This window comes from Bos indicus x Bos taurus, chromosome 10 (assembly GCF_003369695.1).
Source record: "Bos indicus x Bos taurus breed Angus x Brahman F1 hybrid chromosome 10, Bos_hybrid_MaternalHap_v2.0, whole genome shotgun sequence".
NCBI classification, from domain to species: domain Eukaryota; kingdom Metazoa; phylum Chordata; class Mammalia; order Artiodactyla; family Bovidae; genus Bos; species Bos indicus x Bos taurus.
In genome coordinates, this window is record NC_040085.1 from 99807545 (window position 1) to 99831896 (window position 24352).

At 48.0% G+C, this 24352-nt stretch overlaps 1 protein-coding gene across 1 annotated transcript in view; it reads right to left on the reverse strand.

Annotated features, from left to right (window-relative positions):
* Positions 1–361: 361 nt before the first annotated feature.
* KCNK10 (potassium two pore domain channel subfamily K member 10) overlaps positions 362–24352 on the reverse strand; it is a 157408-nt gene continuing 133417 nt past the window's right edge. Inside the window, exons 5-7 of the mRNA XM_027552666.1 lie at positions 9363–9549; positions 5046–5188; positions 362–2779 (exon numbers count right to left, since the gene is read on the reverse strand). Of these exons, the coding sequence (XP_027408467.1) occupies positions 2162–2779; positions 5046–5188; positions 9363–9549 (948 nt within the window). The 3' untranslated portion in view covers positions 362–2161. The remainder of the gene's footprint in view (positions 2780–5045; positions 5189–9362; positions 9550–24352) is intronic.

Consider the following 24352-nt stretch of genomic DNA (forward strand, 5'->3'; position numbering starts at 1 on the left):
TGGAATGACTCCCATAGTAAGAACCAAGGCCCACCCCTGCATATACATCGTTGCCCAAGAGTCTGTCTGTTACTCTGTGGACACAGGATGTCACCAGTGAGCCACAGCCCTGTGGCAGCATTAATCCAAACATACCTTGGATGGGGCAGGGGGGGCACTAATCAGACTTGATTCTTATTTGGTTCCTTCCCAAAAGTGATGCCAGTGCTTTAATCAGAGCTTACAATGAGGTGGGGGGGGGGGGTGCGGTGAGGCACACGGGGGCTGCGTGTGCTCTAGACAAAGGAGAGCTGTGCATTTGGGGGAAATAGCAGCAAGAGGTCTGCCTTGGCTGAAGCAGTCGAGGATGCGGTGGCTATCATTTTTCCCTGGAAGTCAGAAAAGCATTAGATGGTTTCTGGAAGTCTCTGCCAGTCCTGTGACGTTTTGACAAATCCACCCTGCGTGTTAGCTATGTGATATCCCCAAACAGTGGTACTGAGCCCAGGAGACCCATAAGCAGCAACTTCCGGGTGTTGCCAGGTCCAAACACTGAAGTGTGTGGCACAAATGGCTAGGTTTGAACCAGGATGACAGCCAGCCAACTCTGAAAAAGGCTGAGGCACACGTGGGATACTTGGCGTAGTACGTACTCTTTCCTTGCTGCTAAAAATCCACTTAGAGTCTTCCTCCTCAAACCTATGACCCGTCAGACCCCCACTTTCCTTCACCGGGTGTTCTAACCTCGTGAAAAAAAAAATCATAATTATCACCACGTGTTGGTTACTGTTCTCCTAGAAACAATCAATCACAGTAGCATTGTAACTTTAGTGGCTAGCAGGTACAAGTGAAGAAATGATCAAGGAAAAGCAGTGATACTTTCAGAATAAAGGAACACCCAAACATAAACGTGAAGTCTTTCAAATACTTCTTTTAAGTATTATTTTTTAAAAAATGGCAGTAATGGCACTTAAGCTGCAAGCAATGAAAACAATTCAATCTTCTCGTACAAGGGTTGGTTTGAGGGATTCCTTTTCCTTTTGTTTGCAAATAGCAGGATAGGACCTGGTGTCACTCTGTCTACCCTAAGACACCCAAAGGGACGAGAAGCCCTGAGAAGGAACGATGCCATGGTCCTCCTTGGTATGTCTTAGACATGCAGGATGTCTATGTTTACAAACATTTAGGATTAGCTAGACAGGACAGTAAGCCACTGGCATCATGCAAGGCAATAGTTTTGGTATTTTTCCCCTTTTTATCAAAACCAATTGTAACAAGTTCCACTAGAAAAGTGAACATGAACATTTCAAAACCAGTTTGTTTTCACCGTTGCACCCTTTTGGTGCCTTTTCAGCGCACCGTGCACTGAGGTTTGGTTTTTGCCTGTCACCACGCAGCGGCTGAGGTTGAGTGTTCACCAATGCTTGCGAGTCCGATTGGACTACCTGTGAGAAAGACAAAATTCAGCAGGCTTCTGTCATTGGTTAAGGTGATATCCACAGTGTGATGTGACTTTTTTCTCTTGTAATGAGGAAAGCAATTGCACCTTTTGATACGTGTGCTCTCATCTGCTTCCAACAAATTCTAGGTGCTCTCGGGTCCCAGGGACGTTCATCTGGAGCTTAGAAAAGACTAGGGATGCACTGAACGCTTTTGTCTCAAAATCGGAGCTCAGAGCAACATTCCAACATGTCCGCTCCGACCCCAAGTGACAAGGACCAGTCCACCTCCCAGTCCAGGCCCCTTGTGCGTGCGTGCACACATTCCTGACAGTGGGTTCAGGAGACGACTTCCTTTAAAAGACACACCTGTTCCTTTCAGACGGCTGGTCTACGAATAGCTGCCCTTTCGCGCCCTCCGGAGCGCGGCGGCGCTGCCCGGGGCCACCGCATCCATCGCCGGCACGTGCCCTGGACCTCGGCGGCCGTGACCTCCCGCGCCCACGAAGGCGCCCTGGGTGTCCTGCGGCTGTAATCAAAAGCCGAGTCCTTGTTCTTTTGATTCCCTTTTGGCAGAGCGAGCTTTTTCGGTCGTTTATGGCACAGTGAAATATCTTCTTCGATGCTATGTAATTTCGGACTAACGAGAAGTCTTGTTTTAAGGCACGTGTCTCAGGGTGAATATATTTAAAAACAAACAAACAAAAGACAAGGCTGGGTCACGTCCAGTGCGTCCTTCCCGCTTAGTTTCTGGCTTCTAGCAGCGCGCTGCTGTCGCGCTCCGCGTCTTTGGCGTCGGCGGGGCCCACGCCGTCCCCCGCGCCGGCCGGCGGCTGGGCGCAGTCGGTGAGCACGGCGGTGCTGGAGTGGTCCGAGTTGCACCCCTTCTCCGTGTCCTCCTTCTTCTCCTCGTCCAGGGAGTAGTGGCGGAGGGTCCTGTAGATCCTGTGCACGTCCTCGGGCAGGGCCTTGCGGAGGTCCCGGTTCTTCCTCTTGGTGAGCCTGGAAGCTGAGCCCAGCTTGTTGACGATGTTATCCTCGGAGGCGCCCTGCCCGCGCTTCTGCAGCGGCTCCGACGCCTGCAGCCGCAGGTTGTTGGGCCGGTGGTCGATGCTCTCCTGGGACGAGGCCTTGCAGCGGCCCGCGTCGAGCGCGGCGAACACCGAGCGCTTCTCCGGCGAGAGCATGTCGAGCGAGTGCGCCCGCTGGTCCAGGCCCAGGCGCCGGCGCTCCATGCTGCGGATGGTGGCGGCGCGCTGCAGCTTGTCGTGGATCTCCACGCTCAGCCGCCGCCGCGTCTCCCGGAACTCGGCCGTCACGTTGGCCTTCCACTCGGCCGCGTGCGCCTTGATCTCGCCCACCTGGCGGAGAGACGGGGCGACCACAGGGCGCTGAGACATCGCCCCCCGCCCCCACGCCCCGCGCCCAGGCGCCCGCCACTGCCCCCCCCATCGCCGCCACCCCCATCGCCCCCAGCGCCCGGGCACCTGCCTCCGCCCTCCATCGCACCCACCCCCCATCGCACCCACCGCTTCATCGCACGCACCCCTTCATTGCCCCCACCCCCCAGCGCCCCCACCCCCCATCGCACCCAGCCCCCCATCGCCACGACCCTCCATTGCCACTAGCCCCCCATTGCCACCACCCTCCCGTGCCCGCAGCCCTCGGGGGTCCTCGTGGGAATGAGGCCCGGAGGCGGTGGCTTTGCGTCCGCCCCACCAAGGGCAGGAAAGGCTACTTCCACCCTCGCCCTTCCCGCTCGGGACTAAGGTGCCTCCGAGAGGCGCACGTGCTGGGCAACCCTAACGCCGCCAGACACCTGGATTCGGGGGACAGAAGGGGAGGCGGACGGACCTGACTTAGCGTCTGTTGGGTTCACCCTTCCGTGGTCCGGCTTCATTCCTGCTGCATAACTCGGAGGCAGTTGTGTCTAGCTCAGAGCTTTTCCTGTTATGTGAGGTAGCCGGGCACCTAGCTCGGCCCTGGGCACAAAGCACGTATCCAGAGGGTCCTCTGCCCTGCCCTGTTCCTCCAAGATGTCTGTCTGGGTTAGAGTGCTCCACCCGTCCCCATTAGCCTGGAAATGACCTAGTTCTAAAAAGGAAAGTCCTGTGTCACCCCATATCTAGACAATGCTGTCTATGACCTTGTGCTATCCGGCTTGCGCTGGTTTAAGACCACCCCCCCCCCCCCGACCCCCACGCAAGGTACCTGATAACCAAGCTTCTCTGCTCAGGGTGCAGGAAGGGGGCATCTTCTGCCAAAGCCCACAGAACATGTGCTTTCTCAGAGCAAAGTCTTGCATGAGGGTCAAGACCAACTCTCTGGGCTTTATTTCAGCAGGACTATTAGTACAGGACTCATGCTGTCCTATGCAAAGGAGTAACTCGGATTTTTGCATTGAGAAATGTCAATATTTATGTTGTTGAGTGTTCTCTTTTGTTACGGCTGATTTTCAGCAGGTCAGTTAGCTCTCTGGGGAATCAGACTAGAGAGTGCATTGACACTGCTTCTGCAAGCCAGGAAAATTAAACCTCTGCTCCCAGGAATGGTGTGGGAGATGGTGCCATCTAAGGAGGCTCTCCCAGGACCCTCCGCTCAGAATGCCTGCACCCTGGGCAGGGAACAGTCGCCCTTAAACAGGCTGTCCCTCTGTTTCTTTAGGTTTTATCTCCTTTCCTTTCTTTACTGCTTTGCTTCTCTTTACCCTTCTTCTTTCTTATCTCTTTTCCTCTCTTTCCAAAAGAACTACATGGACACTTTTTTTTTAATCACAAAATCTACCTTTGCTCTGTAGCCATTCCTTTTCTTGCCTGTGTGTAGGCTTCCATGCACATTTATTTGAGGAAGGAAGGGCTGTTGTGTGTGTGCCCCTGGCCACAGACATATATTTGTTTCTACAGATCTGACAACCCAGAGGGGACATGAGTGAAAGGGACCTCATGAGTTCACCCTCCACGGCCGGCCACAGTTCAACAACTTCAGTCTCATATGGAATTGAGAAAAATGCACACATCTGCTGATTGGGGGCAATTGTACACCTCCCCCAACTGCGTCTACCTATGCTGACTATGTCTGGATATGTTTTTTTTCACTTCCTTTTTTAAAAATAAGTTGCCGTTTACTAGTTTTTCCAGGAGCTGTGGGCTGGTAAGTGAGTCACCAGATTTTTCTCACCTGCTAAAAAAGAATCCAGAAATAACTGCTATCCCATTTAACGTGGCATTTAAAATCATTCAAGGATTCAAAACAAGGACATCTAGGAGGCCTCCACTTAGTAGGAGATGGTCTAGCCCATAGAATGCTGCTGCTGCTGCTGCTGCTGCTAAGTCGCTTCAGTCGTGTCCGACTCTGTGCGACCCCATAGACGGCAGCCCACCAGGCTCCCCCGTCCCTGGGATTCTCCAGGCAAGAACACTGGAGTGGGTTGCCATTTCCTTCTCCAATGAATGCATGAAAGTGAAAAGTGAAAGTGAATTTGCTCAGTCGTGCCCAACTCTTAGCGACCCCATGGACTGCAGCCCACCAGGCTCCTCCATCCACGGGATTTTCCAGGCAAGAGTACTGGAGTGGGGTGCCAATGTTTCTGACCTCAGGAACATTCAGAGAATCTGGACGGAATCCTACCTCTTCTTTTGTCTTTTTGGATAAAACGCGTAGCCAATCTCCGATCATGCTGAGGACAGCGGCAAAGTAGGCAAGGCCAACGAGGATCCAAAACCACACCAGGGGCTTATACCACTCCCGGTAATTGATGCCAGCGTTTCCCCCTGCAAACAACCAAGCGTTACTTTAAGGAGGGTCTCGCAAACGGTCGTCGCAGAGCAAACGCATCCCAGTCCGTGTAGCAGAGCTGCGGTCGTATCACCATCCAACGCTCAGCTGCTCGGCCTGCTGTATACACGATGTGACAGGGTGGGAGGGCAAGGAAAAGTCGTGTCTCTTCCCCAAAGGAGCCTGGCCTGTGGCTTCACTTATTTTGAATCTTGACCAATAATCTCCATACATCATGTGCTGTGATTAGTTGCTCAATCTTGTTCGACTCTTTGCAACCCCGTGGACTGTAGCCCGCCAGGCTCCTCTGTCCATGGAGTGGGTAGCCTATCCCTTCTCCAGAGGATTTTCCCAACCCAGGAATTGAACTGGGGTCTCCTGCCTTGCAGGCCGATTCTTTACTAGCTGAGCTACCAGGAAAGCCCTTAATGCACAATATATAATAACAAAAAATATGTTAGTGACCAGCCTGATCCATCCAGTTTAAACTTGAGCTTGACAATGAATGGCTTGAATTAGAGGACAACAGAGCAGGCCCAGTTTCAAGTTTTGTGTTTTTGTTTTTGTTTTTTTCTTATTGGGGTATAGTTGACTTTGTCAAGTTTTTCTTAAACTGCCTTAAATTTAATAAAAACAAAATACCATTAAATAATCCCAAATGGTTTGGAACTCTTGACACCATTTTCTCCTTAAGCACATACGCATTTACCAAGAGAGAAGTATGTGTGTGGAAGTAAAATTAGACTTGATGGTATCCCTGAGACTTGGACCCAGCCAATAGTGATTTAAGGCTGACCAGAGGATGGTGTTTACATAATGCTGATCCATAGGGTCAATTAGACCGAGTCAATTAGAATCTCTGTGTGAGAACAAAAAGGGACCTTCAAGGCCAGCTAGTTCAATCCCTTTATTTTACAAATAGGGATTATAGTAAAAAATCCATCAAACCAAGTTGACTAGCTGCCTGACTGCATTGACTGGCTGTTCCATTGAAAAGATCAGTCGTTTATTCCAAGTAAATAGCCTATTTATTCCAGACCTTCTACAGGCCTGCCCAAGGTAACCAAGCAACAGAGATTCTAAGCCCAGCCCCTTCTCATAAAGAAGTGAAGACACTTCATGAAATACCTGTCTGTGAGATGTCATTTTCCAATGAAGCTGGCTCGTGGCCATTTCTAAGAAAATCGACATTAGCCATGGATTGGTAATTACTGTACCCTGGACTTTCCCACTGGGTTGTGGTTGTAACCTCATGTAGCACCTCTGAATCTGCACTGAGCTTTTACGGTATCAGTAATACCTCCCAAAGGTGGCTGGGCAGGTTCTGTGGCTTGTGGTACTTCTCAGTTTGCAACGGAGCCCACAAGGTCTCCACAGCTACCGCCACTTCTGAAAATGAGAATTCCAAACTCTGCTGGAGGGCTCTGTGGTAAACCCTGCTTGGTTTGGTGTAACTGCCTTGCTTTTCGCTTTCAGGCAATTCTTCCCCTCTCCCTAGCTTTCTCGAGGGTACTGGGGGACTTTCTGCAGCCTGAAGTGAGTTCTGAGGTTCATTTCATCTCCACACTAAGCGGAACTCTGCCACTCTTTCCTGGGAGCTCTCTGAAAATAAATGTTTACCAACCAGTCACCATCCTCCACAAAAGACTGTCACTAGGGTGCGCTAGCAAACAAGGCAGGAAACACCCTTCTGCCCGTTAGTTTACCAGCTGCTGGCCTGGAATTCAGGTGCTGCCAGTCAGGGTTGCAAAATGCTTGGTGGGTTGTTAGACTGTCCTAAAGTGTGTCACCTACAAAATAAACCACCACTTAATCCTGCATGGTGATTGATGTTCTGATTCTGTTTCCAAGCTGATGCCTTGTCAAATCACAGCAACCATCAGCTCTTGTTAATGTATCTTTTTAAAAGATGGACAGCCTTCCCTTTTGCTCTCAGAGCATTGCCAAAAAGGCTTTGACACACTTCCAGGGTTCCAAGGCAGCCGTGCTTCAGATTGGTCTCTGTAAGCTATGGAAACGGCAGCTTAGAAGGGCCTGGTCCAATTGCAGTCAGCGCCATGAATTATAACAGACCCAAGTCTGCAGAGACGATGGGGCAAAGGAAATATGGTTCTGTAATCAGCGGTAGGTAAGGGAATTAAAACAGTGCTCTGCAGCTCAATATTCTGTAATAACCTGAATGGGAAAAGAACAGACACATATATGTGTATGACTGAATCGCTTTGTTGTACACGGGACACTAACACAACATTGTAAATCAACTCTATTCCAATAGAAATGTTTAAAAAGAAAGGTACTCTGCAGGAGGCATATTTACATGTGCAGCGGTTACTGTTATCAGAACCCATGGGAAAGCATGTCCATTTTCTCTGACCCAGTTACAACCAAAATAGACTTTAAAACTTTCTAACAGTTCTTTGTATTTATCTATACACTTGGCCATTAGATTCATTAAAATCTTCCGTCGCTAAAGATCACTAAAAAACAAAAGAACAAAGCCATGCTATGTCTGTGACTGTGGAGGTCACGGCCTTTCCAGGTAAGTAAACATCAGGCCAAGTGCCGGTGTGTGCTAAGCGCTCACGGTCCATCGTAGCTCATCAGGATAAATAATAAACTTAAATCATAAGCAGTTTTTTTAATCTCCTGTTCCCCGGGCTGTGCTATTTGTGACCCAGATTAACAGATTGAACGGAGCAACCGGTTAGAGAGCAGGGTTTGCCCAACGTGTCCTCCAGAAGACAGTCCTCCAGACAGGCCAGAGTTAGCACAGAGCAGTACAGCAGAGTGCAGATGATGCTTTGGGGAACTTAAAGATGTTGATGAAATAGCTCTAAACAGCAGCTGGGATTGGAACCTCAATGAGTTTCCCCGCAGAGCAGCTACGGACAATGCTAAGGAGTTGACCGGACAGTCGCTCTTGGTACTGTCCTCCTGCCTCTGTGCGCTGTCTGTCCAGAGCTTCAGGCTTCTCATCAAGTGGCACCAAGCGACCTCCTGCCCAAGCTGGGGAGCTGCTCAGTAGCTGAGCATCGAGGATAAGCCAAGGCGGGCGGGGCCCCAGGCCTCGGGCTCTGTGTAAGCAATTCTCAGTCACTCTGACTTGGCAAGTTCTTAGTCCTTAAGATAGTCAAAAGGAAGAAAGCATTAAAACTGCTGTTTCTACAAAGGCAACTTCGGTCTTCACCTTCCTAGCTGGAATAGCTGCAAAACTACTCTTCGGGTTGTCTGTTTCCTTAGAATTACCATGGAGACAGCCAACCTTCAACATCCTTTCCAGAATTTACCCTTTTTCCAGATTCCAGAAGAGGGGATCCCTGGCCTCTTTAAATATATTGAGTTGCGACAGAGTTACTGGGTCAAGTGTTCACTTCTGGGAGTAGAAACTGAGCATTTGTCTGACCACCTAGAACTAATCCATCCAGAAAGAGATCGGTGGCCTCCTCCTCCTATCCCTACCTTCCCACCACCCTGGGAGAGCAATACCCATAAAACGTCAGGTTTCATTTCAGTTTTTAAGCTCCCTGTCCCTAGAAGAATTTGATGGTGATTTCTTTTTCTTCCTTAAGCATGGTTCATTGGCATTTATTTTTACAATGAAGGCTATTGTGTCTATCTAGATTCATGCAGGATCCATTATAATATTAAATTCTCTTGGGGCAGTTTTCAACTCCAGGTGGTTACCTGGGTCTTTAGTCCTGCATCCGGACATGCCTGGAGCAACTTTTCCAGGGATGGTGACTCTGCCCTCAGCATCAGGAAGCTTCATCTGCAGGTCCCTGCAGACTAAACTCGACGCTCATCTCTCCAGAGCTTCATTTTTGCCACTTGCTAATATAGCCTTTATCAGTTGATGCAAGGAGCCTTAATACAATTCAGAAGCCCGAAATCCAATGAGGAATTCATTTCAGTCATAATTCATATGATGATGAAGATAGCCTGCCTCCTGAGTGGGGGAGGCGAGAGGCTGGCTTCCTCCCAAGGCAGCAGCCGGCTGCTGTTTCCCTCACAGAGGACTGCAGGTTTGGAACAAGCCTGTGCCCAACAGTGGTGATGCTGAGCCTTTTCCATTTGTTCCTCCATCTTTTCTCGTGGTTTGGAAAAGCACTGACCACAGTAAATGTTTTCCCCACCAGGGCCCCGGTGGCTGGGATATTCCAGAGTGCTTACCTGCCACAAAATCACCAAAGCCCACCGTGGTGAGAGTGACCACCACAAAGTAAATGGACTCCAGGGCCGTCCACCCCTCAATGTATTTGAAGATGACGGCAGGGATTGTCACAAACACGACACAGCCGGCCAAGATGAACAGGATGGTTGAGATGACCCGGATCTTGGTCTGACTCACTTGCTTTTTCTAAAGAAGAGCAAAGGAGAAAGAAAGACAGGGAAGTCAGCTCCATCACCCTGGATTCGGAAGACAAGAGGTAGAAAAAAAAAAAAAATGTCAGTGGCTTTGGACATTTCTTTGTCCGTGAGCAGCTTGGGGAGCATCTGATGAAAGCTGTGGACCCTCTCCTAGAAAAACGTAAGGACCGAAGTTTTCAGCTGGTCTCGGTGGTCCTTGGGCAAGAGACTCCTTGAATGTCCTTTGCACGGTTCCCTGACTGCAGCCCAAATGCTGATTTTCTAACCCCCTCACTGGTGTAAAGGAGACTGCTTCCCAAGAAAGGACATTTTTGCCGCCGTTTCTCACGTGGCTTCACTGACCCTCTGTAGGAGGCACAGGTTTGGGGGTTCCTTCCACAGTGGTGGTGATGGATTTGCACCCGGCTTCCCTCGAGTCAAAGGGCACATGCTGGAAAAATGGCTCCTGAGACAGACCAGAAGGTTAGGATGAAAAGAAAAACACAGCTGACCTGACCCCACCCTCGTTTGGGACAAAACTCCAACCATCTGCCTGGGTGCTTCTTCGCCTTCCTGTCCCCCAGCCAAGGCGGTACATTTATATCACATTCTTCTTTTAAAATGCGTGTGTTTAAGTCAGTGCTGTGCTCGTCATGTTTGCTGGCTGTATAACCATCAAGGGACAGGGCAGGAGTCCATGTTGAATGGCAGGCTCCATGTCTACAACAACTAATAGAAGCTCCACCTCAAGTCAGCTTCTGAAGGATTCAGTAGGTAAGAGGTGAAGATGCACCTAGATCGGGAACGACCCTGATATTGGGGTGAAAGAATCACACCTACGGGGTACCAGAGGCAGACTGGAGGTGCTGGTGTCCCCGTGAATGACACTCAAGACAACGCTGGCATCGCCTCCAAACTGAACAGCCTGCTAAGGTCTTCTCACAGCTCCCAGTTTGCCATTGGAGACTGTCATCAGGGGACCCTGACACTATTACTTGACCAAAAACTCAGCGTCTCATAAATGTCTGTTTAACACCAGAGTGCCCGGACCTGTGTACACTGCCTGGATTGAAGCCCTGCAAAAGCACACATTCAAGGAATCGATATGGAAATCTCTACCATGGCATCTATTAATATTTTCTAGTCATCGCCTTCCAGTGAATTAAAGGGCAGAGCAGGTCCAGAGTACAAAGTGCATTTGGCATTCAGACACTGCATTTTATGGATGCAAAAGGAGCTTGCATAAGATGCTGCTAATCAGGCAGAGCTGAGAGGAGAATGCAGCTGTGATTAGCTCTCAGTCCAGCGCACAGGGATGGAAACCGCTTTTCAAGTTACTCAACAGTTCACCAGTTCAGAGTCGCCAGAGCTCTCCTGTAAGGAAAGAAACCGGGCTAACCTCCATGAAGAACAGGCCACCCTGTTTCCCCTTCGAGGAAGGAAGGCTGAGAATAAAACCTCGTCACTGGGCGATCCTGTCACCGTCCTGGAAATCCTAACCTTTCCTCACGGCAGGGACACCCCAGCCAGGTTTTCCAGGCCAAGAGATTCTCTTACGACCGACCACACAGCTCAGACAGGAAATGACCGTGTTCTCCAAGACAGGAAGGTTGGTTATGACCCTCTTTCTCTTCCTCCCACTCCTCTCTTCCTTCCTGACTTACGGAGATAAACCTCAGAACCACCTCTTCTTCTCTGGGAAACGCCAAGGGACACGAGAGCTGGGAAAGGGTGGTGGGAGGCTGCCATCCTCTGCAATCAAGCCTCACAAGCACCAGTCCCACCTGCCTAGGGCCCTGAGTCCCAGATGTGTTCAGTATGGTGGAACTGTGGGCAGGTAAATGCAAAGAAGAGCTATAGTGGAGAATATTTATCTGCACAAATCTCAATCCACAGTGAGATCAGTATAAGCGAAATGAAAGTGTTAGTCACCAAGTTGTGTCTGACTCTTTGTGACCACGTGGACTGTAGCCCCCCAGGCTCCTCTGTCCATGGGATTCTCCAGGCAAGAATCCTGCCGTGGGTTGCCATGCTCTCCTCCAGGGGATCTTCTTGACTTAGGGATCAAATGTGGGTCTCCCACATTGTAGGCAGATTCTTTAACCATCTGAGCCATCAGGAAAGCTAGTCCCTAAATATTCATAGGAAAAGCTAAAGAAATACAATCCTTCATAAAAAGGAGTCAAGTTCTCTGACTTCTAAGAGAGTACTCAGGATACAAAGTGGGAACAGGAAAAAATAAATTGATCCATGCTGTTATATAGTTCCCATCTCCTCAGAAAAGCCATCAAAAAAAAAGATAATTTATTGATATTTTTGCATACACATTTTTTCCCACAAATGAAAGTACTATGACAAGACAAATGACCTGAGAACCACAAAGAATGTTTTACCCATTTCATACATTTCCATATTAGATCTTGTAGAACTTGGAGGGGGCAGTTAAGACCCCTCTGAGAATCCAGGAACTTCGTTATTATTATTATTATTATTAGCCTACTTTTGTTTGTAAACACGGACAAAAGCCAAAGCCCAAAAGGAGATTTTTATCATAGATCATTAAGTTAATCTAATTGCTGGCAACGGAACATCATTTTCCCCCTCAATAAATCGTCCTCTTCAAATGCATAATGAAATTAAAGTGAATTAAATGTTTGCGAGACACTTGTTAAGTCAGAAATTAGGATGTGAACGCAAGTGCAATCCAAATGAGGCTGAGGCTGGCAGAGGAGAGCTGCAAGTACGTGGGAAGCTGGAGCCATTCCCAGGCTCCAGGAGGTGGGCAAAAGAGATGATGGCACTGGGCAGCATTTGTTTGGTAGCAAAGGGAGGTGTGCAACAGAGGCTAGAGCGTGGCGTCTTAATGGCATTATCTGTCAGAGAGTTTATCTGCAAGTTAGCATTTCACCACTGCTCACTGCCCAAGCCAACCAACGTGTCCCTGGACCACTTCCTCCAGACATCCTAGGGTGATGCTCAGCAAATCCCCGGAGGCTTAAATCATCAGGGTATTTTAGGGACTTACAAAATCAAGTGTCTTGCGTGTGTGTGTAGGCATATGAAATTGCGTGTACCCGTACTTCACTATAAAAGGAAGGGGTATGGGCATAAGGTTTTGATAGTATCTGTTATTCTGGAGACCCACATTTATGCTGTCCTCTAGACACTTAAGAAGAGTTGCCCTAACTGAACATTTTCAACTGCAGCTTCCACGATGGAACCACAAACGCGTCATCCAGTGATCTGTGGGTTTCTCATCCCCACTAGCTCTGCACCCATTCACCACTATTGTGCTTAAGAAGTTGGAGTCTCGGGGCAGCCTGCCAGACACACACTCCATCCCCACTGCTAAGTGACTGAGTGACCAAGTTTCTCAACTTCTCTGGGCATCAGTTTCTTCCTCTAAAAATGGAGATAAGAGAGTCCGCCTCACAGGAGTGTTTGGAAGATGAAATAAGCGTGTGAAAGCTCAGCTCAGTGCCCGCTAAATGCTTGGTGACTGTTACCAATCATGTCTGATGGAAAAGTTCGAGTCTTTCCTTAGATGTGGGCAGTCCCACATTGAACGCTGCCCTCTGCTATGGAGGAACGTTCCCTCACATCTGGTTTTAAGATAATCTCTGTCTAGCTTCCGGTGGTCACTGCTGGGTTTCCCTTCCTGGATACATTGTCTCATATGATGACCTCCTTTTTCAATAAGAAATAAGTCCTCATTTTCTCTTGGTTCTTCTGTGCTGGCCCAGGACTGAGCCCTCAGACAGTCTCAGCTCACAATCTTGGAAGCTTTTCTGTTTGCCTTTCAGTTAGTTTCCCCTCCCCAGCTTTTTTCATCATCCTGAAACTGACAAGAATTGCAGATAATGTTTGGGGTGTCAGGAACCAGCTGCAGAGAGTCCCTAAAAGGCACCGCCCTTGTGTTCCTTGCCCCTCCCAACTCCCCTGCCACTTAGCGAGTCAAGCTGTGTTTCCATGGCGGGGTTGCTAGGCAAAAATCCCATTGCTTATTTACCAGTAAGCAGAGCAGTTACCATAAAGCTTTGTGAGAGCCCAGATCTGACTGAGTTAATGTGTTCTTAGGCTAACAAAACTGTTATTTGGGAAGAGATGGTTTGATACAATATTTGGGCAGAAGTGATAGAATACTTGTATGTATCTGTCCAAATCTTGTTTTCTCACTGTGTGGATTAGATGCTGTGGTCCTTCTTTCTCCATATGCAAATGACACGAAGCACAACCACTTCCCACATCCCGCTGGCTGGCGCTAAGTGTAGGAATTTCTGAGGAACTCAAACCCCACCTCCTATAGAGTTCTTTTAGTTGTCAAAATTATGTGCAATTATTCCAAAAAGCAAAATAAGCTTCATACACAGGAGACTGGGGAGCCAGTTCTAAGAGCACTCCTTCAAGAGAGGATGTACATACTAGCAATTCTGACAGCGTTTACCTGTTTCAGACCTCAGACGGCGAAGCCACACACCCAATTCCCATTAAGTACGATGCCCTACCACGCTTGTTTATTTCCACAATCTTATTTTGGAGAACAAGTATATTTCCATTCATCTGTGGGCTATTCTTTTTTTATTTTTTTACCCTCTTCTAACATCTACTCTTCTTTTTGCTTTTATGCGATTTCTTACAATTCTGAGATTAGTGAGCCAGATTGTTGTATCTGACTGAGAAACTTTATTTGCTGTGATTTTTAGCCAGGGATGTTGGAGATGTCATTGAATAATAAAGATACTGCAATAAAAATCCTAGGACAGGAGCTAGACATGCAGAGCTCTAGTTTATGGTTCAGCTTTGTTTTGTTGAAATGCAAACACATCACCATGGTAATACACTTGAGCTGAAAATGACTTCTCGAAATGGAAAGATAATAGGAGCTGCCTCACAAAAGAGCCGACTTTATTTTCTGATATTATGTTTTCCACAAAGACTCCTTTTCTAAAAGTCCAGTTCTAGCTAATGGTTTCAACATCACAACAAATCACCATGTAGTACCAGCAATTGTATAAACTATGAGGAGAGCTTTTAAACACCATTTGCCTATAATCTCCATGGCAGAGAGACTATAAACACACATTAGTGAGAATCGCGCAGTAAAATCTCCATGGAGCCACCTGAAAATGTCCCACGCGAAAGCAGGAGAGTATCTACACCAAAAAAAAGCGGATACAGATTACACAAATGGATAGTATCTAACCCCCCAAAAAAGCTGTATCTAGCACCTGCCTCCGAGCCACACTGCAGCATACAACAGGTTTTTGGTCAGTTCAGTGCTTTGCTGGTATCCCCAGGCAAAGGTTTAGAAAAGCTTTGGGTATACGCAGTTAAATTGTTTTCATCACTGGATTTATCACTGGATTTTGTCACTGTTTTTTATCACATCCAGGTGCACCTGGGATGGAGACAAAATCTAGAAATAATAAAAAGAATTCTCAGCAGCTCCACTCCAGGATCACTTTTTTCAAAAATTCTGTGGCTTTTCACATTTGAAGAAAATACTCTATTGGAACACAAGATTTTGCACTCAAAACTCAACCAGGTAATTCATTCAGCACATAATTATTAACAACCTTCTACATATCAAAGGTTGTTCTAATTGCAAGGGATATAGCAGTTAAAAAGAGAGAGAGAAAGAAGTTCCCTTCCCCATGCACACAAAGTCTAGTTGGCTGGGGCAGGCTGGGAACAGCTGAGTCTTTGGCTGAAGTCTTTATGGCGCTGTCCGTGGTACCCAGCCCTGGTCTCACCATTGAAGGAAAGTTTTTACCTAATGACATCCCAGTGATTAAAAACATCACCTTGTAGAGAAGAAATGACTATTCTTGTAGCTATTATAAGTGAAATAAAAATAATTATGGCTGATTTGCATTGTTGTACGACAAAACCAAACACAGCATTGTAAAAATTTAAATAAAAAATAAATAACAACAAAAGACTTATTTAAAAGAACTATATCAGCAATCACTTCAAGCCAGATTTAATTTGAACCCACTAAGCTATAGGTCGTAGTGGTAAGAGTCAGAAAAGGCAATGGCAACCCACTCCAGTACTCTTGCTTGGAAAATCCCATGGATGGAGGAGCCTGGAAGGCTGTGGTCCATGGGGTCACTGAGGGTCGGACAGGACTGAGCAACTTCACTTTCACTTTTCGCTTTCATGCATTGGAGAAGGAAATGGCAACCCACTCCAGTGTTCTTGCCTGGAGAATCCCAGGGATGGGGGAGCCTGGTGGGCTGCCATCTGTGGGGTTGCATAGAGTCGGACACGACTGAGGTGACTTAGCAACAAGCTATAGGTCAAACTCTAGCATATTTACTCTAGCAGAGCATGTCGTCCCCTTCTCGGCAGGAGGGGAAGGGGATGACAGAGGATGAGATGGTTGGATGGCATCACCAACTCAAAGGACGTGAGTTTGAGCAAACTCAGGAAGATAGTGAAGGACAGGGAAGACTGGCCTGCTGCAGTCCATGGGGTCACAAAGAGTCAGACACGACTGAGCGACTGAACAACTCAACAACAACAATAGGAACTTTGATACCAAATCAAAAGCAAAACTTTGTACAAGTTGTGATTTGTCTTAAGTTCAAGGGAAATCAGTAAGGTTCATCTAAGGTTGGGGAAGAAAATCACAGATATGCTGCAGGTTGACTGTTGCTTGCAAATGATTCAGTGTCTATAAAACCTTACACATTGTCTAAATAATAAATCCTAGAATTAAAAAAAACAAACTGTACCTATAATAGAAGATATATGGATCTTTGTTAGCTAAGCCCTCAGAAGCTATGTTCTAGAAATCAGAACAACAAGTAAGTGACCACACCAGTGCAGATGTAACCCTGGCTGAAGAGCGGTCCTTCTCTTTAGCTGAGGTATGAAAGGCAGGCCCATGGAAAGGAGAGGACAGGGACACTTCCTGATGAGCCTCATCAACAGCATAATTCCTGGCAATCCCGACAGATGCCACACCCAGCTGCTCACCTAGCCAACTTCTGCATTTGCTTTACCCAGATATCAGCAGCAAAACAATGTTCCCACCCCAAAATGCCCTCTCCACCATCACATGCACAAGCATACAATAATAGTACTACAGTAACAACGCTACAGACAGCTGAAAGGCGGACTCGCTCTTCTCTTGCTAACACGGGTTCACGGTCACAGTGCATTGGCCAAGCAGTCCACAGCAGTCACGACAGAAGAGCGCCCGAACAGAATAAATGTTCCTTCCCATCCCTGATGCTTTTGCCCTTGTTCACGGGGCTCCACGTGCTCTAACACACGTGACCCCGCTCTAGCCCCTCACTCTGACACAGGACCTGAGAACTCAGCGTCTCCCTCTCTTCTTCCTTTTGGGAAACAGCTGCCCTCAAGGCACACCCACTTGTGATCTCCTAATTCTCAGATTGTATGAAGAAGCCCATTTTTCCTCAGACATAAACGAAATTCTCCAGTACTGAGGGGACGTAACAACACTGGGTTTCAATCTGTCATCTGGTTCGTCTTATTTCTCAGTTGGCTCATACCTTGGGTGGAAAAGAGGGGATGCCATTTACTTCTTTCAAAGGCCCCAATCATCTCAAGTCTCCCTGCTCCAGTCCCCCTGGTACGACGTGTTTGTTTGTTTTAATTTTGGTGATAGCTCAATAATGATGCCACTGTGAGGCAGAGAAAGAGGTCAGACCATGTAGTATGCAGCAAATTCTTTTCAATGGAAGGTGGAGTCCCTACTTTAGACTGTGGCCCCTCACCAGGAAGGAACACATGTAACAAAAAAGGAAAAGAAGGAGATTACTGTGAGCCTCTTGCTAAGAATGCTTTTCTGAAAGGAGATAAGGAATTGGGAAAGACCAGTCCTGGCTGGAGCTGTCAAGAAGAGACAAGAACCTTGCCCAGGGACTGGGGTGGGGGGCGGGTTTGGTGAGGGGGTAGCTGGGATCAGTGGCCAGAAGGCAGCCACTTAGCACAGGTCAGTCCAGTGGTCCTGTGCCCCACTGTGGCTCATGAAGGAGGTCTTCAGTCTTTCTCGTCTTTTCTGGCATTTCTCAGTCATGTCACTGTTGCCTGGAACCAGCATCCAAGGGCATCTAAAGGGGATGGGAGGGAAGAAAGCCATCAAATGCCCCCACCTTGGGTGTGTGTAGCCCAGGGAGAAGGCATTTGTGGGCTTCCTGAAATAACTGTCTACATGTCCAGGAATCAAGATAAGCAACAAACAAGCATGTGTTTTCTGTGGCCTCGTTTATCTTACCTGTTGGAAGATTTGAAGAAAGCCCCCAAGATTAACCAGATTTAGGCTAACACCTTAAAAAGCACCTGAGTATTACTGCGTCAATAACTGTAAAAATTCCTGGGTTTTATCGGGCAAGTAGTGAACAACCGCCTTCTCAATAGTTACACTCTTTCTTTCCTTCTTTCTTTTTAGACACTTTAATGAAAGCTCGTAGGAATGCCCACCCATATGCATCTACAAAAATAATGAAACAAGCATTAAAAAATCATATAAGAGGAAGATGTGTGAACTAGAAAGGAGGCAATGAGAAGCAAGAAAAATTAAGAAAGTCTTTGAGAAGGATGAGCATAGCTGAGAAAATGACTTAGGGGTTTTGAAAGCAAGACAGAATAATGGTTTTAGGGGTCTAGAATCTTCTTGGAGGTATAAGAAGGCTTTCAGCTGGGTTTGTACCTCTCTGTTTGAGAGACAGAAAGAAAACAGAGGAGAGAGAGATGCTTGATCTTTCTAGTTAGACTCGGAACAGAGAAGTTTAAATAAGAATGGAACAGAGCGTCATAGAAAGTCACACAGAAATAAATCTTAAACTGGGAAGCCCTGCACTGAGGGAATTTGACAGAAGCATCCAGAGCTGAGAATTTTTCTTTAGTAGAATATTTCTCAAGCTGTGAATGAAGTTGAATCCTATAACTTTTCTATTCTCTCATTCAATAAATATTTATCAGGCACTACTCTTCCATCTGTTATAGAGATAAATCCACGGGTGGGCACCAGCCTCACAGACCTAGTGGAGCCAAGACAGACGTTAAACAATCACACAAGCAAACAGATCATCGCAGCCTGAGAGAAGTGAACAGCACTCACCAAACGAGAGAGTGTAGAGACCAGGTGATGCTATATGCCTATCCCGTTCTTCCATATATACAGCCCAAGATCACCCAAGAGGGAAGTATGAGCGGAAGGGATAGTTAGGGAGCTTGGGATCGACATGCACACACTGGTTTATTTAAAATGGATAACAATTTTGCAAGTTTTGATAAAGTTTACCAAAAAACAGTTTATTTACCACAATCATGGTATAGAATATTTCCGTCACTTTTCCCCTTCCCAAATTTCCCACATCCCTGTATGGTCAATCACTCTTCTCTACCTCTTATTCTTGGTAACTACTGACCTATATTCTTTCCCCGTTTCAATTTTTAGCAGTGTCACATACCTGAATTGATACCATATGTAGCCTTTGAATCTGGTTTCTTTACTTAGCATGATGCCTTTGAGATGATCTGTTTTGCATGTATCAGTAATCTGTTCCTTTTTAATAACTATAAGCTTGTTTACAGCTGAGGGACATTGGTTGTTTTGGATAATTACAAATAAACCACTAAACATTCACATATAAAAAAAAATAAAATAAAATGGATAACAGTAGTAAGGACCTACTGTATAGCACAGGGAACTCTGCTCAATGTTATATGGCAACCTAGATGGGAGGGGAGATTGGGGGAGAATGGTTACATGCATATATATGGCTGAGTCTCTGCTGTCTACCGGAAACTATCACACTGTTAATTGTGTGTACTTCAATATAAAATGAAAAGTTTAAAAAAAAAGATCTACCCAAGAGAAAAAAATATTATATATTAACACCTATGTGTGGAACCTAGAATAGTGGTACAGATGAACCTATTTCCAGGGCAGGAATAGAAACACAGACATAGAGAGCAAATCTGTAGACATGGAGGGGGCGGTGATGAACTGGAGATCGGGACTGACGCACAGCTATGTATAAAAATGGATCACTGACTACTATCAGTTACGTGTACAGCACAGGGAACCCTAGTCAGCGATCCGTGGTGACCTAATGAGAAGGAAATCCAAGAAAGAGGGGATGGATGTATATGTATGGGTGATGCGCTTTGCTCTACGGCAGAAGCTAACACAGCATTGTAAAGCATCTATGCTTGGTGGTTTGGTCACTAAGTCGTGTCCAACTCTTGCGACCCCATGGACTATAGCCTGCCAGGCTCCTCTGTCCATGGGATTCTCCAGGCAAGAACACTGGAGTAGGTTGCCATTTCCTTCTATACTCTGATAAAAATTTAAAAAAACTATTCACCCATGGGAGTAATGGGGCTTCCCTTGTGACTTAGTCAGTAAAGAATCTGCCTGCAATGCAGGAGACTCGGGTTTGATCCTGGGTCAGGAAGTTCCCCTGGAAAAGGAAATGGCAACCCACTCCAGTATTCTTGCCTGGAGAATCCCATGGACAGAGGAGCCTGGCAGGCTCCTTGGGGAGGAGTCCATGGGGTTGCAAAGAATCGGACACGACTGAGTGACTAAAACCACCATGGTAGTAAAGGGGGTTATTGCAAATGATTCAAGGCGGCAGACTGGTGCTGGAGAGAAGCATCCCTGAAGGAGGCCAAGGAGGTGCTAATGAACTCGACTTGACATACTTTGGTTGGTTCCCGCTCCTAATGAAGTTTTCATTGATAACCTCATGCCAATCATCCAAGGTGGGTATCCTGACTCCCTGATAGATTTGTCCTCTTTGTATCAAAATTTACACAAATGCCTCAAGGACCTCCCAAGTGTGCATGCATTGTGGGCAAATAAATTCATGACTCATCTCTACTTACGCATAACCATTCTTCCACAATTATTAAAAAGTAGTATTGTTCTTTAATTTGATTAGAATGGATTCCATTAGAATGTGGATTGGATTAGACATGACCAGTCAGAATCCTATTTGTATTATAAATGAACACACACAATAAGTGTCCCTGTTGTTAGTTCATTCGCATAGCTTTTCCTTGTAAGAGAATTAAGTTATATACAAACCCTTTAATGGAGCTTACTGTAATGACAAAAGTATATTAATTCCTTCATCTTTCATGAAACGAGGCTGTTTAGCCATGCAGATGATAGCAGGAGTGAACATCACATGCTCCGTAAGAAAAAGTAATGCATGGTGGCCCACGCTTAGGCAGGGGCTGCGTCTCTGCAGACGACAATTTCTGTAGAAACGTATTCTCCTTCTCATACAGTTTTAGATGGCTTCAATCCTGCCAAGTGTTGAACAGAGATGTGCATGCTCTCACGTGAATAATTCTCCAGAGAGAACCAGAAATGGAGACCCCCAAAGACAATGTTAAAAAAAGGCCTGGATGTCTATCCAGGCCTTCTGATGTTCTCCTCATGTTGAGAAAAGACTAGAAAATGGAAGTGGACCCACCCTTGTGACACCCCGCTGGGAGTGTACTGTTCAAGACCATCGTGACACTGTTGAAGGCCGACTAACCACACTACTCTCACGTCGTGATGGAATCAGATCCTAGGGCATGACCACGTTAGAGGGTACCGGTCATTCCTTTTTGTCTGCCCACCATCTGAGCCCCCTTCTCTGGTCTAGTGAAAGACAGAGACCTCTTCCCAGCACAGAAGCTGAAGAATGCCAGTGACTCACTTCCCTGGTCTCCCTACTGCAAGGACAGAAGCACGTAACCCCAGCTCATCCAGCCAGAGAGACGGAAGCCAGACCCTGAACGAGGCAGTAGAGAGCAGGTGTGGCAGAGCGGGTCCTGAAGTGTTCATCTGAAGGTTGTTTCCTGTGCCCCCCTTTCTCTCTCTGGAATCCCAAAGGCCATTCTTAAATGAGGGGTGAAGATTCTCAGAGGCATGTAACCATTTCTTCATCTCCCAGAGACTGGATAAGACTTAGCTAGGGATGGACCCAGAGAGAGGGTGGAATGCCCACTCGGCCTGGAGAGGAAGGAAGCTGAGAGGGACTGAGTCTCCCTAGGTTCTGCCAGGCAGAACCCTCAGAGTGCAGAACCAGAGGCAGGGAGGCAGGGGTCTGATGCAGAGCCCTCCCCTGGGGCGGGACCACCTGCTTCACCACCTGTGCACAGCCCACCTCCCAAAAGTCCTGGATCCTCCTGAGTCTCTTCAAAGAAGACACTGAGCGGAATAGAGATAAGGAGCGAGAACCTTGCCACAGATCAAGGTGGAGTTGAATAGGACCAGACGGGCACTTCCACGGGGGCGAGGGGCAGGAGGGCAGCAGTCAGCACACCACTGGTGTTACAGAAAGAGGCATGGACCATTCGGACTCCGTCTGGGACTGGTGGCCCCAATGGTGGTATTATATCCCATTTCCAGGGATGGTCACAAAGGCAGTTGTAGCAGCATCGGGGGCCCAGAATCAGGGGGCAGCAGGGCTTGGTGCTGTCTGCCTGGCAGACACAGTCGTGGCATCTTACAGGTTTAATTCTATGGCATGACTGGGTCATGGCTCTTGCCTGGGTACCTCCCAAGTCGAGGTCTCCGTCCATCTTAAGAATTCGGAAGCTACACAATAGCTTTAAATTTGTTTTTATTTTTATTGTTTGTTTAAAGTAGCCATTTTTGGTGTCTCTTGATTCAGCTAAACTGCCACTCCTGGATGTCAGGGTAAACCGGCTTCAGCTGCTTGGAGGCAGGTCAGGGACGTGGCCTGGAATGGGTTCCCTGCTGGAATCCTAGACTCTTAAGATCAGGCAGAACTACAATCAGATGTGATTTAACTGCTTTAGGTAATATCCCTCTGACATTCCTAAATCTTCAAAAAAAAAAAAGAGTCTTGTTAAAAATTCCAGCTAGTTTCAACTGTGGTGTAGAAGAGGCTCTATCCTCTCCTGGGATGGATAGTTATAGGAAGTGTGGTGCCAGCCTCCAGGCCAGTGGGAAAGGAGCAAGTACCAACCAAGGCAGAGGGGTCTGCCACCTGCAGGAGGGGCCAGCAGCATTGCCAAGAGAGGTCCAGGGCGAGAGGAAAGACTGGTAGTCCAGAGGGGTTGACAGGGAGGATCAGGCTGTGGCCAGGACAGACACGGGCACGAGTGTGCTCAGTTGCTTCAGTCGTGTCTGATTCTTTGTGACCCTATCCACTGCAGCCCGCCAGGCTCCTTGGTCCATGGAATTCACCAGGCAAGAAGACTGGAGAGGGCTGCCATGCCCTCCTCCAGGGGACCTTCCCAACTCGGGGATGGAGGCTATGTCTCTTACCTCTGTCTGCACTGGCAGGCCGGTTCTTTACCACTAGCACCGCCTGGGAAACCCGACAGCGGCACACAAGGGTGAAGACGCCTGCGAGGACCAGAAGAGAGCTGGGGAGGGGCCTGCTGGGGCGCCAGGCTCGAGGCCACACAGAAATGCAGAGAGAAAAGACCGTCATCCGCGTGTGATGGTCTCTTTGGACAACAGATTTTCACGTGGTTTCTCCCTCCTTAGTACGCTTCTGTGTTTCCAACGTCTCTCCGGTGACCGTCTAATCTTTTGTAATCTTTGCAGTGAAAAGAAAGGAGGAGAGGTGGAGAGGAGGAGGAGGACAGGGAGAGGAGGAGCAAAGGGAGAGACAGGAAGTGACGACCGTGCTACCGACGACTGTGCTCTAGTCGTTCCCCAGAGACACAGCACGAAGCCCCTGGAAACCGTGCGCTGTGTCTTCCTCTCTTGCGGGAAGCGGATGAGGACCATGCCTTTCCGGGAACACCAGAAGGAGCAGGGACAGTAGCTTCGGCCCCAGGGAAAGTAAGAGAGACGGGCCATTCTCAGACGGCCTTCCGAATCCCGGGACCGCTGGCGGAGGCGGCGGCGGAACCTGCGAGGACGCGGCCCTGTTCCCGTTCAGTAACTGCATCCCGCAGCACCGCCTGCTCGTCCCGGATGCGGCAAGCCCTTCCTGAGCACAGCTGCTGGGGAGCCCCGCTCCTGGCACACACACGCCGCCCCCTGAGCGGGTCTACACTCGGCATCTCTGAGGCACACGCCGCCCCCTGAGCGGGTCTACACTCCCCGTCTCTCTGAGCACACGCAGCCCCCTCAGTCGGGTCTACACTCCCCGTCTCTCTGAGGCACACGCAGCCCCCTGAGCGGGTCTACACTCCGCATCTTCCTGTATCTTACCCTCCAAGGGGCTGATCATGTATCGGTGCCCAAACCCTGCACCTCCCCACTTCCTGTGTCTTTTTCCAGGCTGTCCCAGCCGCTGGGATCTTCTTCCCCTTTCACGCTGGGCAGAACTCTGTTTTACCCCTCTGAACGCCGTCCCGATATGACCTGTAGGCCACCTCCGCCCTCTCCGTTACCGAGCCCTGCTTCCTGCCATCCGTGTTCCTTGCACGTTCCCCAGTCTCCCCGAACTGCCGTCCTGCACGTTGTCCCCCTAACCCTGAATCCAGGGGGCCCTGCATGGTGTGTTTTTCTACACTCGCTCCCTCTTTCTTAGCACCTGGAGAAAAGGCAAAAGCAACTCTTTATATTCCTGAAAGTTATACAGGCGCTTCCTGAAATTTTTTTTATAACCCCATTTGGTTTATAATACCCTAGGAGGTGACTCGGAGAAGGCAATGGCACCCCACTCCAGTACTCTTGCCTGGAAAATCCCATGGATGGAGGAGCCTGGTAGGCTGTAGTCCATGGGGTCGCTAAGAGTCGGACACTACTGAGCGACTTCTTCCACTTTTCACTTTCCTGCATTGGAGAAGGCGATTGCAACCCACTCCAGTGTTCTTGCCTGGAGAATCCCAGGAACAGTGGA